Source organism: Caloenas nicobarica, chromosome 1 (assembly GCF_036013445.1).
Source record: "Caloenas nicobarica isolate bCalNic1 chromosome 1, bCalNic1.hap1, whole genome shotgun sequence".
Taxonomy (NCBI): Eukaryota; Metazoa; Chordata; class Aves; order Columbiformes; family Columbidae; genus Caloenas; species Caloenas nicobarica.
Window position 1 is genome coordinate 141,936,999 of NC_088245.1, and position 16,629 is coordinate 141,953,627.

At 42.7% G+C, this 16,629-nt stretch overlaps 1 protein-coding gene across 2 annotated transcripts; it reads right to left on the reverse strand.

The window, feature by feature from the left end:
- Nucleotides 1-230: 230 nt before the first annotated feature.
- On the reverse strand, nt 231-9,956 carry CLDND1 (claudin domain containing 1). 2 transcript variants are annotated; one of them, XM_065641816.1, is made up of 6 exons: nt 9,893-9,956; nt 9,141-9,317; nt 4,837-5,135; nt 3,521-3,628; nt 3,001-3,138; nt 231-2,886 (listed from the first exon to the last, which is right to left on the reverse strand). In XM_065641816.1, the coding sequence occupies exons 3-6, from the start codon at nt 5,123-5,125 to the stop codon at nt 2,666-2,668; spliced, it is 756 nt and encodes a 251-aa protein (XP_065497888.1). In that variant the 5' UTR covers nt 5,126-5,135; nt 9,141-9,317; nt 9,893-9,956; the 3' UTR covers nt 231-2,665. The 2 variants fall into 2 exon arrangements, with proteins under 2 accessions (XP_065497888.1, XP_065497879.1); XM_065641807.1 differs by having other exon boundaries at nt 232-2,886; nt 4,837-5,138.
- Between the last annotated feature and the right edge of the window lie 6,673 nt (nt 9,957-16,629).

Below are 16,629 nucleotides of genomic sequence, written 5' to 3' on the forward strand. Positions count from 1 at the left end.
AAGAAGTCTTGCTCCCTTTACGCCTTGGGCAAAGCAGTTACAAAGCAAGATAGCTGTACGCAGATCCAGCACCCCAGAAAACAGAGAGGGGTGGTTCTCTTTCTGTATGAAATCTGCCCCTCGCTGAAATCCATTCTGATGAAAAAATTTCTACACAAGTGAAGCCAAAAACCCCCAAAACTGAAAGGCAACACTCATTTTAGTTAAATGTACCAAATCAAGGACCAACTAAAGCCTGTTTTGTTCATTTCAGGGCAGAGAAAACCAGGAGCATTTATCTGAGGCAGACCAAAGCAAGCAATCTTGGTTTTGCTGATACTTAAAATGATCAAGAAAGGACTGACAGCACCCCTAATATTTCATTTTCTCTCCATAACAATCTTTCTTTTCGAAACAAGAATGCTAATGTTTAAAAACTGAGATTTACACTTCAGACAAATAAGTACTGATACCAGAGAAGAAAGCAAGCACACAGGATTCCCATTGTTCAGGTCAAAATCACAGAATACGATTATTCTGCCAGCTCCTGGAAAAACGAAAAATCCCACCCAAACTGTACTAGATAAATTAACCAGTAGTGTTTCCTCTCAAAGTGCAGAATAGCACCTTCCAGCCCGTCTGATCTGAGCTGAGGCTTGCACACCCTACTATTTCTGACAAATGAGGAACCAGACAAGCTGAGCAGTTAGGCCTTATCTACCTATGTCAGAGATAACCAGTGACTCTGAAAAAGCGCCATATCAATAACATACCAGCGGCACAGATTTTCATTGTCAGATAGTGCACAAAAGTACTACACCCCCTCTCACAGGGTTACAATTGGCCCAGATATTGTAGAGGGGAAAAGCTGTTTTAGGTGGAAAGGTGAAAAATTACTCAACAGCAGGAGAAAGAGGATTATCCTGAATGGTCCATGGCTGCTTTTTCAGTGATCCTGGTTTCCTTCAGCATCTTTGCTCCATTTTGGAAAGATCCCAATGATGTTGATCCCTATCACATACATGATAAAAAAATGACACTAGCGGATATCCCTCATTTTCAGGGAACTCATGACTAGGCCTGTTTGCTGACCCAGCAAACGCAGCCTGGGTAGAAGTACCTACTGAAAAAAACCTCGCAAAACAAAATTTTTAAAAAAAACTATAAAAATGCCTATATCTGTGCCATTCGCATAAAAACTATCTCACAGAATCCTTGCCATCACAGACTTACACATTTTGTCAGGATTTATTTCTTCTAAGACATACTTCTTATATTAAGCATGGAGTAAGGAAACAAGGGGAGTTAAGGCCTCAGAATTAAACAATTCAGTCTTGGAACACTGTTTTCTAGAAAAGACATACTACCCAGTCTGGCTAGAGTTGCAGTGATTTAGAAGAAATATGTGCAGAAGTTATGAACTTATTAGAAATTATGGAGTGTTGCATCCACAACAATGAGCAGAAGAAAATTAAGTTTGCAGAAGTCCAAGAATTTCATTAAAAAAAAAAAAATACTACTTGTTTCTGGTGAGATTTCCCTGAAAACAGAGAACGATCTAGATATTGGCTTTTCTTTCCCCTAGTAAAATTAACTTCAGACCATTCCCTCACCCTCCCATCAGATTCATAGAACGCCGAAAATTTCTGAGCTTTTTTTATTATTATTATTATTTCATTTAAACAATAGGTTTGGGGCAAGATGGGAAAAGAGCAGCACCTTTTAAAAAAAACCCTGTTGGGTGCTATATAGGATAAATAGGTGAGCTTTAAAAAAAGCTAAGTTTATATATGTACATATACACACATACACTAAACCAAATTAAAAACTAAAGACTTGTGAGGAATCGTTTTCAACACAAGAGAGGGGAAAGCCTTATTTAACAGCAAGCCAAAGCACCACAAGTTAAGATTTAGAGTGCACAACCACACGTAGTGCAGATACCAAAGTAGCCTGGGTGCTGGAAGCAGTGTAGCTAGAGCAGCATGAAGCTCCACATGGGCCAACTCATCCTGCTCCTTGGCAAACAGAAGCAAGGAGTTTGCTTTGGGGATGCTGTGCTCTGCAGGCCCTCCCACAGCCAGCTGCTCTGCCTGCATCAGTTCTGGCAGAAGCCAGAAAAACTAGCAAACTAGTGAGGGTAAGAGTCCCAAAATGAAGCTACAAGGACTGATTTAGCTACAGTTATTTCCATAACGGAGGTTTCTGAGTTGCCCCATGTCTCCAAAGTGCCCCCTGTGGGTATTGCCTGCTCAGGTCACACAGCAGACAGCTCCTGATTATTTATTATTTGTGCAAAGAGGCTCCCACTCTTGCCTCTTTTATTTTCCTATCTCTCTTCCACCCCACAAAACCATTTCTATTTCCTCCAGGCTAATAGAGTAATAAAATTAGGCATGTACATCTAACTAAGAGGATGTTCAACAACAAAATGAAGCTTAAAAAATTATAATAATATTATTAAAAACCAAAACAACAATTTTAAAACTTGTTCAATTTCTGCAGACTTCTGGCAGAGTTTGGTCATTTAGCCCAGAGGTCTTTGTCTTCAGGGCCTGCAGGCTAAATTGTCTCAACTGGCAAGAAGCATGCAGTACAACGTAAAATTCTGACTAAAAGAAAAAAGTAGTAAGGGCTGTGGGAGAAGAGGCTATAACATGGAAATCCCATACTTCCCTAGCAGCACTTATGCTACACGATACGCTTTCAAGAGAGTGAACTCCTTTCTGTTGGTGCGAGCCGCCCAGATGAAAAGAGCGGCTGCCATAAACTGCAAAGGTGCCGAGACACAGGCGAGGCAGAAGGACCAGCCGAATTCACCCCTCACATCATCAGGCAGGGGCAGCTTCTTATGGAGCAGCTCAATCCCAGCAACATAGCAGCCAACCAGGCCCAGCGTACAAAGCCCTAGGGGAGGAAGCAGAAAAAGCACAATGAGCTCATCTCTGAAGTGCTCTGGTTCTCACTGTGAGCTTCTGGAGGGTGGGGGCCAGAGTAAGTGGTAGATGGCAGGAGACCTACCTGCTAGGAAATGGAGGACTCCGGTAGCAATGGCTGGGTAAAGGCTGCGACACGCACAAGCACAGAGCCCAATCAGAGCCCCAAAGCACATGAGACCAAGGCTGACAAAGGGCAGCAGGAACTGCAATCGCCAGAGATCTGCACATGAAACAAACACACAAGTTTGTTGAAGATGTGTTAGAAACTGATCTTCTCCCACCATCTTACATTCCCTTCTACCCACGCTGCTTCTGCTTCATCAGATGTTCTACATGCATAGCTAAAAAGGACCAAAGGCTCTACTGAAGTAGGAAGAACTTCATTTCTTAACTCCCAAATTCCTGCACTGCATTCACAGGCAAAACCTTTGCTAACACATCTAAGTTTTCCTTTTAAACTTTGACCTACTGCCTGCACTACTGTAAAAACACAATAAATGCAGTGCAAGACACAGATGCTTTCGTCACTAGTGACTGTATTTGAGAAACATCTGGGTTTTCTAATCCTACTTGTTTACCTCCCAGAAGTGAAAGACACTTACAAGTCCGATTCAAATCCGTGCCACTATTGTGATTTCCAGGCTCTATGTACTTTTCCATAAACTGATCAGAGAGGGAAAAACTGATGCAGTTTGTAGTCAAATCAGTTTCTGAGGCAAAAAAAGAAAAAATTACCATTAGTTGTCTCCCTCCCATCCCTCCACCCTTCAATTCCTCCTTTCCCAACCATTTAAGCTGAGAAGCTTCTCAGAGTTCCATTTTAGAGAAAAAAATTACCTCTCAAAACAGATTTGTAGGATGCCTTGTCATAATGTAGTTAGCATAGCGTATGAGGGATAGCATCCAAACATCAATGATCTTCAAGCTTACCTGGGTTATCCACAGAGAACTGTGCTGTGCTTGACAGATTGGGAAAGAAATGTGGCACATGATGCTCAACTATGTTGTTACATATCCCTGTACTCGGAGTTGCTTAACTAAGCTGTGCTTATCTCCATGTGCAGCATGTCGTATCATACTAAACACTTCATTCAAAAATGGGATAGAAAGGACTTTTTAAAGAACAGAAAATATTTGCTTCTTTACACTAAATTCCTCTCCTTTTACACCTCAGTTAGATTTTTGCTTAGAGAATACTGTTGAGCAGAGCTGGCTTACGTGTCTTCCAAGGTATTTTCATTAGAGGGAAAAAAAAAAAAAAAAAGTATTTAATGTAATGTCTTTTCTCCAGAAAAAGCATTTGAAAGTATATTTTTAAGCAGGTTCAAAATGAAGGGCTTCACACACGCAATATGTGTCCAAAATCTACTTTGAAGCAACTACAATAATTGCACACCACACTTTTTTAGGCGCAAACCACTGTGAACAAGAACACAAATATTTCATTCTATATCCAACACTACAGTACGAGGCCAAAATGTGCTGACAGTGGGACATTTGTGACATGTGAGCAACATGAATGACTAGCCAAAAGGAGCAAGTGCCCCCGTGATAAATATCTTTATTCCATTGCTGGATCCCAGGACCTCTCCTAAAAAGACAGTGACTGGCAGAGCAACTATAATGGTATCCCCAGCTGGACAGCAGATACAAAAGCAAAATGAAGAAATACCAGACTAAATTTAGATGAAGTATCATGTGTCAAATCCAGAGCCTGTAGCACTGTCAGCCACAGACCATTTTGCCTTTCACTTCTTTAAAATTTTAGACTGCCTTTATTAAAAATCAAAACCAAACAAAACCCCATAAGCTAGAAATAGGCCTTCTGGAGGAAAAAAGTGGCATGAATACGTTGTGAGGAAGTTAGCACATACCACCCCAGGCAAGCTAGGGAAGTTATTAATTGCTCTGGAGATACCTGGTGGGCTGTACCAGTGAGAGTTTTTGGGTACAGTGATACACCTCCGCCACAATCCAACCGTGCCGTTGCACCGGAAGAGCGCATCTGTGTAGGTCTTCTCATCTGCCTCTTCGCTGACAAATTCCTCCCAGATGCTCCTACCAGCTTCACTAATATTCTCAGCTGGGGACAGGGTGTGGTATTCGTACCAAAAGTCAGTGCCAATGGAAGCTGCCATATAGATGGTGGAGATGAGGCTTAGAACACAGGCGATTACTAGCGCTGTAGCAAAACGGTTATCCATCATTGCGCCCTTGCTGCTGTAAGGAAAGAGAAAGCCAAGTGAGTAAATCCTCTGACAGTAAACGCAAAGTTATTCTAGCAGTGTCAAACCATGACATCACTCCTCCTACACAATGTTCCCTCAGGATACATGCGCGTCTTCCTTTTCCGACATCCTGGAATCAAAAGAACACTGAACAAGTCTACAGTACTAGTCAGCATCCACTGGATCTTCAAGTTCAAGGCACAGATATCACCCTTCTCCCAGCCACACTGCGCTATCTCTGAGACTCAGAGACTCTGTCCCCAAAGCAGATGGCACAGCTCACTGCCATTTGTGATCTTGATTGTAGGGAACTGCACAGAATCCATCCACAGGGCCCAGGCAGAAGACTTATCTTTCCTTATGAGATTACCAAGGGTAGAAGTTATTTTTAGCCTGCCACCCCATATGGCTTTCACAGCTTGTGTTTACAGCAAAGACAAGAACCACAAGCACGCCAAAAAAACTCTTCCAGACTGTTCACAAAGGGCAGCCATGCCAAGGTGCTGGAATGCCTTTAGGGAAGCAGAGAAATGTGTCTAGGCACTGGAGACAGAACACGAAGGAAGCACTGAAAGACAAATTTGGAAATTATGGTAAATGCTGCAATAATGCTACAATACATACAGTGGCATTTCTGAAGAACTAAAACAATGCAACGGGGGTGCCCTGTTCCATGGGAACAAGATGACAAGAGCTTCCAAAACTGAAAGGCCTTCACATGCTGGCATGAGGACCTTGCTCTGGTTTCTTGTATTAGGGGGTCACATATGCCATCCTTTGCAGGGTCATACTCACAAATGGCATAAATTCAGGGTCAAAGGAGGCATGGGAAAATACAGGTGCCACACATGTTTATGCTTATGAAAATACCATGACTTTAATGAGGAATTGATTGCTAATACATGGAATGTTTTGCAGATAGCGCAATACGTCAGAGGACTCTCAGATGTCTGTTGTGCTCATGCGTTTTCTGTGCCTGATTAAATTTATGGATTATGATGAATCAGACTTGATGCACTTGCCAAAAAAAAAAAAAATCAACTGAAGTTAACTCAGCAGCTAGAGCCAGTCTGGCGACACCAGCTACTATCTAATCAGCTCTTGTCTATTGCTTGTTCTACCTCCCTTCTCCCACATACTTGGATCAAAATATTATGGTTTAGTTTCTCTGCAGCTGAATGAACCACAAGTGCAAACAACAAATGCCTTAAACCACAACATTAACAAGGAAAAATATGAGTGCTCAAGTCAGACCTGCCAGTAAGAAATTCTGAACTCTGAAACAAGGTGCAAATTAAAGTAGGGAGTTTCAAAGGCACCAACAGATATTTGCTGCTAACAATGTCATTCTTATTTTCCCTCTCATCTGTTCGTGTATTTGGTTGAAACTGGCTAACAGCGTTGGGGAGGAGAAATGATGTGTACCCATATCATTCCCTATGCTTATTTTCCATATTCAAGGAGGAATATTGCAGAGAGTATGCGTCATTTAACTGCAGACTTAGCAATGAGCATGATTATAAGTGATTTTTGATGAACTGACGAGCAGCACCCATTTACAATACAGCAAACTTTGCATACCACACCTGTACTGAAATAATAATCCACAAGCCGTGGACTTTTGTAAATTAGGACAAATACTGAGAGGGCTTCATATCTGGGCTTATTTATCTAGAAGACATTGAATCAAATCTAGACTTGAAAGCAAACACGCTGTGCAGTGTTTAATTCTTGGTTACGTGCTTCCATTCTCCTTTGATACCCCAGCATCTAGCCCAAGGTCCAGAGGACATTGAATGAGCAGAATAGGGAGAGAGCAAGTTGCTGAATAGGGCTGACCTCACTATTCATTCCCACTGAGTTTCCTGAGGGAGCCCTTCCCCTTCACAAACTTCTCACAAAGCAACCGGGGCAAGTGGCGTCTCCAGGGCCAATGCTGTGTTGCATGGCTCCCTGCTTAGCTGAGCTCAGAGCTGAGCAAATCCTCTGGGAACTCAGTCTCAGGGCAAGCAGCAGAACAGGCTGGTGAGCAGGCTGATCTGGATTTTCCAGTATATTGCAGTCACATTCACTGCAAGAAGAACCCTCTGCAACAGACTCCTCTCTTCAGAAAGGGCTCTCTGGAAGGAGAAATCATAAGAACCTACAAGCTCCATCCTCAGAATAGTGTCTGGTGAAAAAGAACATAACCAGGGCATTATTAGGCCATTGCTTTCCTGCCATTGCATTTTAATATAAATGCTTACAATAGCAGTCATTTGTTATTGTAACAAATGTATCAACTTTGTACCTAACATACAGAAAGAAAACAACTGGCTCAAAAATCTAACTTTCAGATACAACACCACTGCTGCAGATGCAGAATACTGGTGCTGGAAATAATCCTATCAGAGCATCATTAAAACACAACCACACACTTCTGGCCAGCCTTCATACATACAGTTGACTGGGCAGAGTAGATTTCAGCTGGCATCCAACAGCACTTCACAAGCAAATTTAATGGTTAAACGTGAAACTGTAAATTAAAGCACTGTCCATTGTTCATTACCTACTTGGTCAAAGAGACATGTCTAGCTACTGACATTCAAACCTTGTAATGCACAGCTCCAGGGATAGGTAGAAAACAGCTGAGGCGGCTACAGTCCCCAAAATCTGGCAAGTGGCTTTGTGTATCATTTGTCCCAGAAGGGACACACATGGATTTTCAGTATGGACAAGACAGGGCCAGGGCAAGAGCACACCCTCAATTCCTTATAACAAAGGTCTCCTCAATGCTTCTGTCTAAAACTTCAACCAACTACTTACAGAAGAGATTAAGAACTTTACAGCACTTTAGGCAAATTTTGAACTAGAAGTTCTTCCTGCTACAGTGTAGTAGGCTTGACTACCCTTCCCGTTCACTGTGTATATCCAATGCATCTTCATTTACAGTGGACACGCCCTCACTTAAATGAGGTGCTCTTTGCTCTGTTTAAGAGAGAACCATCCTTCCAGCCCCAGGCAGAGCTCAATGGGAGTAGTAAGCTTAGTCAGGAAGACACAGTTACAAGAGAAGACCATGAAGAAAGACACTGCATGTTTACGAGATTATGCCACACTTTGCAAGAGGTTCTACTCAGAATATATAGGAGGTGCCTTAGAATAAGCTTACTTACCAAAAAATAACATTACTACTACCAAAGATGACATTAATTATAAAGACAGAAAGATAACAAATAGAAATGCTTTGCCTTTATAGGCTGTCAGCAAGAACCCTGACTGTTTTTACAAAAGGTCTGTTCATATGGTACTGCCACTACATTTTATTCTAACAATAGAAGTTATTTCAAACAAGTTATGGCTGAAACTATGCTATGTAATAATATAAGACAACACAAGGCAGTAGTAAACAGGCACTCAAGCAGAAGTGTTCCACAGGACATTGTAATTATACTCATTTTTGAAAGAAGTGAGACACAAAAATTTCAAAGCATCAGCTCATAAAAGAGAAGACAAAGGCCAAACTAGCAGCAACATTCAAAGGAATGACTAGATGCACTTCATAGAAGGGGAAAAAAAGGGCAAATCAGCAGAGCTGAAAAAGAAAAAAAACCCACAGAACAGCACAAAAACAAGCATTCTGGCCAAAAATCAACTGTAAGACTGGAGAGCTGATAAACATTTTAAGAAGTTACTGTACCGTGGCAGAAGGGAATACAAGAACATGTGTATTTTTATCTTATTATAGCGATCACTCCCTTCAGCCAACAGCTCGCCACCTCATTTAAGAAACTCATTTTACCTGACATCACAGGAGAATAAGGTTGCATTTGCTGGCATTTTCTCAAATAACACGCTTGAACCTGACTGCTGTTTGGGAAAGCAGAATAGGCAGAAGGCCTAAAAGAAGGTGTAAACGTGGGGAGAGAGCTGGCAACACTACCAAACTGGATCCTCCTTTTAATACTCAGGGCAACGGAGGGTTAGGAAAGAACGCTACCAAACACTTTTTTACCTTCAGAGGTCCTCAGATCCCCCAGGACACACAGCTCCAATGATTCCAGGTCACTTCAGAGACTGTGTGTTGTTTGTGTCTTGTGGCAAGCGGAGAGCATGAAATGCAAACTTCCTATCTGCCCTAACCGTTCCATTCATTCAGTTTCTTCAACACTGCCAGTTCACAAAAAGTGATCTAGAAGGAGAAAGCAAACCAAACAGTTTGAGACCATTGCTTCATTCGAGATCATAAGTTAATTTTGAAAATTTTTAACGGAAATCTCCCAGTGTTACTCATTAAGAAAGAAATATTTAAAAGTACGGGGGGTAGGAGGGGGAAACCTCAGGCCAACAGCACCGCGCCCCACCAGGATCGATCCCGCACACGGGCAGACAGGCAGCGCCGGCAGCCGCCGGGGTAAGCGACCGTCCGAACGGCTCTCGCCCCGCGCAAACGCGGAGCCCCACAGCCCGTCGGCTACCCGGGCCGCGCTCCGGCCCCGGCCGCAGCCGCCGGAGCGGTGCCGACACGCTTCACCCGCCGCCGCCAGGACGAGGTACGGGCCAGGCCGACCGCGCTTCAACGCCCCCCCGCCCGGCCCCGCGACTTCGGCCTCTCAGGCGACAGCCCGGCGAGGTGGGGGGATCAGCCCCACGGGGCCGTTGTCAGGGGGGCAAACCCGAGGAGAGCTACCCCCTCCCACGCTCAGCAACCGCCCCCTTCAACGGCTGCAACCGCCGCGGCCCCGCGAGACGCTGCGCATCACCCACCGCCGCCTCGCACCCCCGGCCCCGGCGCGCCGCTTCCGCCGTACCCAGGGCCAGCGCAGCGCCAGCCCCCCCCGCCCCGCGGGGCACTCTGGGGGATGTAGTTCTCCCCGTGTCTTCCGCAACGGCCACGACTCATAGGCCGCGCGGCCCCACGGGAGCTGTAGTTCCCCGCGTCGCCCCGCCCCTGCGCCACCGCCGCCATGCCGGCTGGGAGTTGTTGTCGCCCGCCCGCCCGCCACCCCCGGGAAGGCCAAGCCCACCGGCTTCCCCAGCGCCCGCCGCCGGGCAACCAACCTCCCCTCCGCAGGGCGCCTGGGGGCTGTCACCCCGCCGACACTTGCAGGCCCCAAAGCGGCGTGAGGCAGGGCGCCAGGTAATGACTAAATTGCGTACCTGCTAGATACCGGGTGCTTGGGAATCTGGAGTCATGGTGCCAAGGTCCTGTACCTGCTGTAACAGCCCTGAGTTTTTACAGAAACATGAAAAAAACACTTTGCAAACTCTCATTGCAGCAATTTCAACTACTTGGTTTCACCCTGCGGCCATAAGGTTCACTTTTCTTTCTTTTTTGCTTGATGGCGTGTAAAAACGGTGTCACAATATCCTGACTGAACAACTTGGGAACACCAAGTAAGAAAAAAAAAAAAAAGACACTGGCTCCAGACCCCAAACCGGACAATCCCCACCCCCATCCCTGGAACATACACCCAAGCAAATTACAAGGGGACTCCCAAAAGTCGTTAACAACTCTCCTGCTGAGTGACTACCACACCCAGTTTTGATTTTACCAACATCCGAATTAGCAAACAAATACTTGGAAAAAACCAGAATCACACCCGAGGTTTTCACATCTCTGAGGACTTCTGGGGAACGGTCCTGTCCAATTCCTCATCCCGAGCAGCCAGGAAACATTTTTGCAGCGAGGTGGCAAGCTAGGATGGCAAAAGTGAAAGCAGTGATGTAAGAAACTCCTCCAACTTGGTGCAACTAAATAAATCTGTTTATTAAAATTTAAAAAAAAAATTAAGAAACCTTAGCCTACACACCTCACCTTTCCAGATCATGGAACCGTCTCACCAACACCTCATAATGTAACTGTCTGCAAGGACATATTTTGGGGACTGATTGGGATTTATACTAGACTCTGAAGTATTTAACATTCTTATCAATGGTCTGGAAGAAAGCAGAGCATAGCTGATAAACTTCACAGATGACACGGAGCCTGATGGAAGGGTAAATAATGAACAGAGAGGGCACTGGTACAGGGTGACCTGATCATCAGTGGCCAGGGGCAAGCAAACATGCATTTCAATAAGGTCATCAATGAGCTCATTCATTTAAGAGCAAAGAGTGGAGGCTATACTTAACCTGACATAACTTTAGCCTGGGAAGCACAAAATGAAAAGGACAAATGGGTCACAGTGGATTGCCAACTGGCAAGGTGGTGCTGTGGCCAAAAAAGCAACTTTCCTGCAACCTCGGATGTATAAACAGAGAAATCACAAGGAAGAAAAATGTTATATCACATCTGGAGTTGCTGCTGGCTGCTGAAACAGCATGTCTCGTTTTGATGTCCTGATAAGGTAGAAAGAAACCTGAAAAGGGACATGAAAATCACTGAGGAATGAGAAAAACTCTCTCAAAGAAACACATCACAGAAGGTCAGTCAATTTAATTTATTGAAGGAGAGCTAAGGAGTTGCAAAACCATAAGATCCATGGTAATAGAAAACAAAAAAATCAATAACAGTTTTTTTCAGTATACTTGGCAAAACTAGCAGAAGTTGAAGCTAGAAAATGTTTGGTTTTTGGTTTTTTTGGTTTTTTTAAAAAGGCAAAACAACCCCCAAACTTCTGTATTCTAGGCCATGGGATAAGGAGAATTGGAATCATTTGCTGTAAATCGTAGTGAATTATCTAACACTGGCAAGTTTACAGGTTTTTCTCCTAAAAGATCTGGTCTCGTAAAAATGAGAATCAATTCTGGAAAATTTTGCAGCCATTGCTACTTTCATTATTGAATTAGACTACAGTGACCTCTTCTTCATAATCTGCCGTGATCAATACAATGTGTGCAGCTGCTTGAAAACAGCCAGAGGGAATAGGTGTTTTCATTTTATTTACTTAATTTCAAATTTTATCTACAGATTTCACCTGGATTATTTTCTTTTTTTTTTTTTTTTCTGGAAAAATACCCCTCTGTATAGTAAGAGTAACCCAATAAAAACACTACAAACCAAGGCAGAGAGCCATTCATTCCTAACGCCTATCTTTTTTTGTTGTTGTTTTCTTTTCACACTTCCTCATTGTGCCTCAACAGAATCACTGGTTGATCAGTTTAGCTACAAAACAGGATCATTTGGGAAAGTTTTCAAAGTAAAAGTTTGCTTTAGAACTGTGGCAGTTTGCACATGAAAGCACAAAGGGACTAACGCTGATGGGTACAGCTTAAAAGCTGTTCCTGCTTTTTGAAGAAGTGAAGTTTCTTAGATAGCAGACCTGGATCATGTGCAAGATTAGCCAGTACCTCTAACAGAAATTTTCAGGCACTGAGAAGAGAGTTAAACAGCAGTGCTGCAAATGAGAAACAAGCAAACAAAACCCTCGTATGTTGCAAATCTTCATAGAAAATTTTTGTCGTTTTTACCTCTTTCAGTCTAAGGAAATACATAAACACTTCTAGGAGGCAGCACTATCTGTATTAAAAGAAGTTGGGAGAGGATGAGAAATGAAAAAACCTTCATGCATCCCACTCACTTTATGAGTTATTGATTCAAACCTGAAAAAGATGCTCAAAAGTCTGCATGTTTATTCCAATACTACTAGGTATTTACTACAAGATATTGCCTCTCCCAACGAATATTATCTCTGTAACAATAAAAAGGGCCGTTTTAATTTTTGTGTTTCAGGCACCATCCGTGAGAATTTCATATAGCCAGAAAGCAGCAGAAAATCCCATGGATTCCCCTCAGATGTCTTTATCCAGTCTCCCTGGTTTTATTTCTGCCCTCTGTATTTTTTTAATCTGTGGCACAGAACATGGTACACTAAGAAAATCTTACCAAAATTATAATTTTCATGGAAATAAGACCTTTTAGATGTACTTCTTCCAAATACAATTAACAGCACAGGTTCACTTTAATGATACCCACCTGTCCTCTTAAGTCAGTGGTCTCCATGCCTCTTTATCATGCACGCCATCAGTAAAAACATTTTGAGCATGCAACCCATTGCATGTATAATTTTTAAAAATTATATAACAAAAATATAAACTAAAAAAAGGATGAGATAAAGAGGATACATTTTCATTTATTTATTTTATTTAAATATTTATTTTATTGGGTGTACCAAAAAAGTTTACTTCCCACAGCCCACTTTGAAGATCACTGCTCTCAGCATCAAACTATTTCAGCCTATCCCAATGCATTGGTTCAGTGCTTGCAATTTTACATGAATCAGTTCTACCCTCTCCCCTCTTTGTTCAGGGGTGGAACTTCTGTTGGTTAGCATTCATCTGGTTACTTCTGAGCCTGCCTTCACCCAGGTTATGGCATAGTAGCACAGTTTCAGCCAATTTGATGGGTTTTTTTCATTGTTTTTTATAAGTAGGTCTGCAAATCTCTATTCCTTACAGGTGGTTTTTGAAGCACAATCATTTAGAAAGTACCACACTTTCTTTTACAGCCAAATGAACCTCTGTGCTTCTCAGCATTTATCATCACCAATAATTTACAGATACGTAGCTTAATTTACCTAGCTGCCTGTGCTTACATAACTCACATGTACAAGTTCAAATAAGATCACATTTAAACTACCAGTAAAACAGAGAATGTAAAAAAATTAGAAAAAAGCAAAACCTACACCTTGCTACCAGAAATGCTTCAACTGCAGAAATGTGTAAGGGGAGCGTGTGTGTGTAACAAACGACATCAATGACCCTGCGCACTTCCTGTGCAGTTTGTTCTGCTGCACGTCTCTTTTACTGATTTGGCCACAAAATTAGAAGGCTGCCATAATACGTGTGTCACAAGCATTACAGAACTGTGAAAAAAGGTATGAAATCTTTTTGCTTGCTACTGTTGGAAACACCTAGGTGTTTCCTATGAGGAAGATTTAAGGAATGATACAAACACCAACATGACAAACTTCACAAGTGCCTTTAAGAAAGGCAGGACCATCAGAGAAACATACCTTTTTTTTCTTCCATTAAGCAGAACTGGCCAAATGCACAGCCATTATTACAGTCATGAGCTTTAGGTTCACTCTCGTGTTCAAAACTACGCAGCACCCCACAGCTGCACTTTTTCAGAGCTGCATCAAGGGCTGGATAAGATGGGTACCCCGAATGAAAGAATGCACACCCAAACCAAGCCAGAAGCTGTGGCTTCAGCAGAAAATTTATTCAGGAAAAGGGTTCACATGTGTCTGGCAAGGTCTGGGAAGAATAAAGTGCCAGGGAAATCTAGGACGTGGGTGAGGAGAGGGTAAAGGCTGTCCTCCTGGTGACAAAACATCTCACTACATCTCTTGGGTCTTAGTATGTCACGTGCTGAGCTTTCTGGAATATCTGTGCAGAAGGGCTATAAGGGGAATTTCCATGTGCTGAGTGTTTCTGAGAGCTGGCTGTACATCAGGGAAATGAGCTCTGGAAAGAGACAGACCCTAAATGAAATCCTAAGTGAATCAACAGCACATAAAAAACCACAGGGCTTACAGACTACCAACAAATACGCCTGCTGCTGCTTCACTGGGATAAATACAGATCGCTTCATTACTCATGACAATGCCTTGTACTATCTTTGCAAATCTTCTGTCCAGATAAGGAAGTGTGCCATCTGTAATTTGGCAACACACAGCGACATCCACAAGTCTATTTAGAGCATTCAAGAAATGCAGAGCATATTCAAGAGAACAGAGTTGATCCCTGTTGGGAAAGCCTTACTATCTAATTTTTTATTTTCCTAAGTAAGGCTATTAAACTACAGGGAGACAACAAAGTGAGGAACTGCTAACACAAGACTACATGGACATATGCTTATCTTTATGGTTCCATTAAGCTTTTTTGAAAGTTACTCATTTTTTTTGTCTGCTCTAGGATGGGGAGAGGGAAGGAGTGAATTTCAAGAAGGAACATGTAGCTGTGTGAGATGGAGGGAGAGAAGTTTGTGCCTGATTTCTAAAGCTTGCAACTGCATGTAAGCTGTTAGGGTTCAAGTGCAGAGTAAAACATGTAGGTCCATCTTTGCAAGAGAGGCAGAACTATTGTGCCGCACACTGTAGGGTTCAGCTGATCTTCTACTCTAGTACTGATGGAAAGAGAATGCCTCTGTTTCCCAGTGCTTCTAGAAGAAAAAAAAGACCTGAACCACAATCCTTCAAGCAGAAATAAGCAAAGATGACGCCGAACTCACCTCTGCACTCACTCCATCAAAATTCATTTCTGTAAACTGTTAAGACACTTGGGCATTGTTACACAACTCTTAGCTGACAAGTACGTATATGTTTTGTGATCTTCAAAGGGCAAGAAGATTATTTTTAGCCTGTGCTTCCTTACAGCTTCAAACCTGCATTGGTGGCATACAAATTGGTAATCTAAACCAGGATGTTTTTAAACACCTTGATCTTTTTTCAGTTTGTGATGGCTGAATTACACTTATTGAGATAATTAAATCCTTACACATTCCATGAAAAATAGTCAGCTAGAGTTCACAAGTGCCCTACTGATAGGAAAGCAGTTGTATACAACGAGCTCTTTATTAGACATCAGCATATTATACAAGAAAGCGTGCCCACTTAAATATCCCTGGATCCAACAGCTACCCATTTAATAGCAGCTCGTTGCTCTTCCAGATGCCTGGAGTTCTATCAGGTACCTGCTGAAGCACATAACCTGAGCATGGGCAGAGTGAATCTGAGTGGATCCAGAGTGCACTAAAGGGACTAATTTGCTATGCATCCAATTTGGAGTTGCTCTTTGCTTGTGGAGACACACACAGATGTGGTCTATCTGCCCGGGGCTCGAGCATGCTCTGGTAAGCAATTTGCTCAAAGCTTTGAGAATCCTGAAGGTGAGCCTGGTCTGTGAACAAGCAAGTGGGAGAAAGTGCAAGGAGAAAATGAATTTATCTGCAGAAGAGAAGAAGGATGATGAAGACCAGTAGTAGAAGTTTCAAATTAGAATGCACTGACAAAGCTGTAATGAATTCAGGAGTTTAAAAAGTGAGAACTTTAATTCGATTTATGCAACCCTGAAAGGGCTGTCTGTAACGTAAGCCACAGCTGGAGACATATTGCTAATGCAAATGAAAGATGAAAGAAATCATAGTTCTTTAAGAGAAGCAAGCACAATATATCACAGTGGCTCAAGAACTATGTGGGCTGTGCAGTCAGAAGAAGAAGAAACAAACCACTGATTTGGAGACCAGGACTGTGGCTGATAAGCAAACCTGTGTGGGGATAGGAACATCAAGTCAAATTTCAAATTGCAGAAGAATATACGACACACTGGAAACTGTCCTGTAAGTTTCTAACACATTAATAAAGCTGAGTGTGAGGAATCCAGGGCTAGGGGAAGTGGAGGGGCTGCAGAGCAGGAAGGGGGCACTGGCCTGGGAGGGCCTGGGACTGATACAGAACAAATAACCACATGGCAGAATGGAGATAGTAGTTTTAAAACATTTTTCCCTAAATATTTTCGTATGAGAGGATTACTCTCAAAAGAAAACAATCAAATAGACA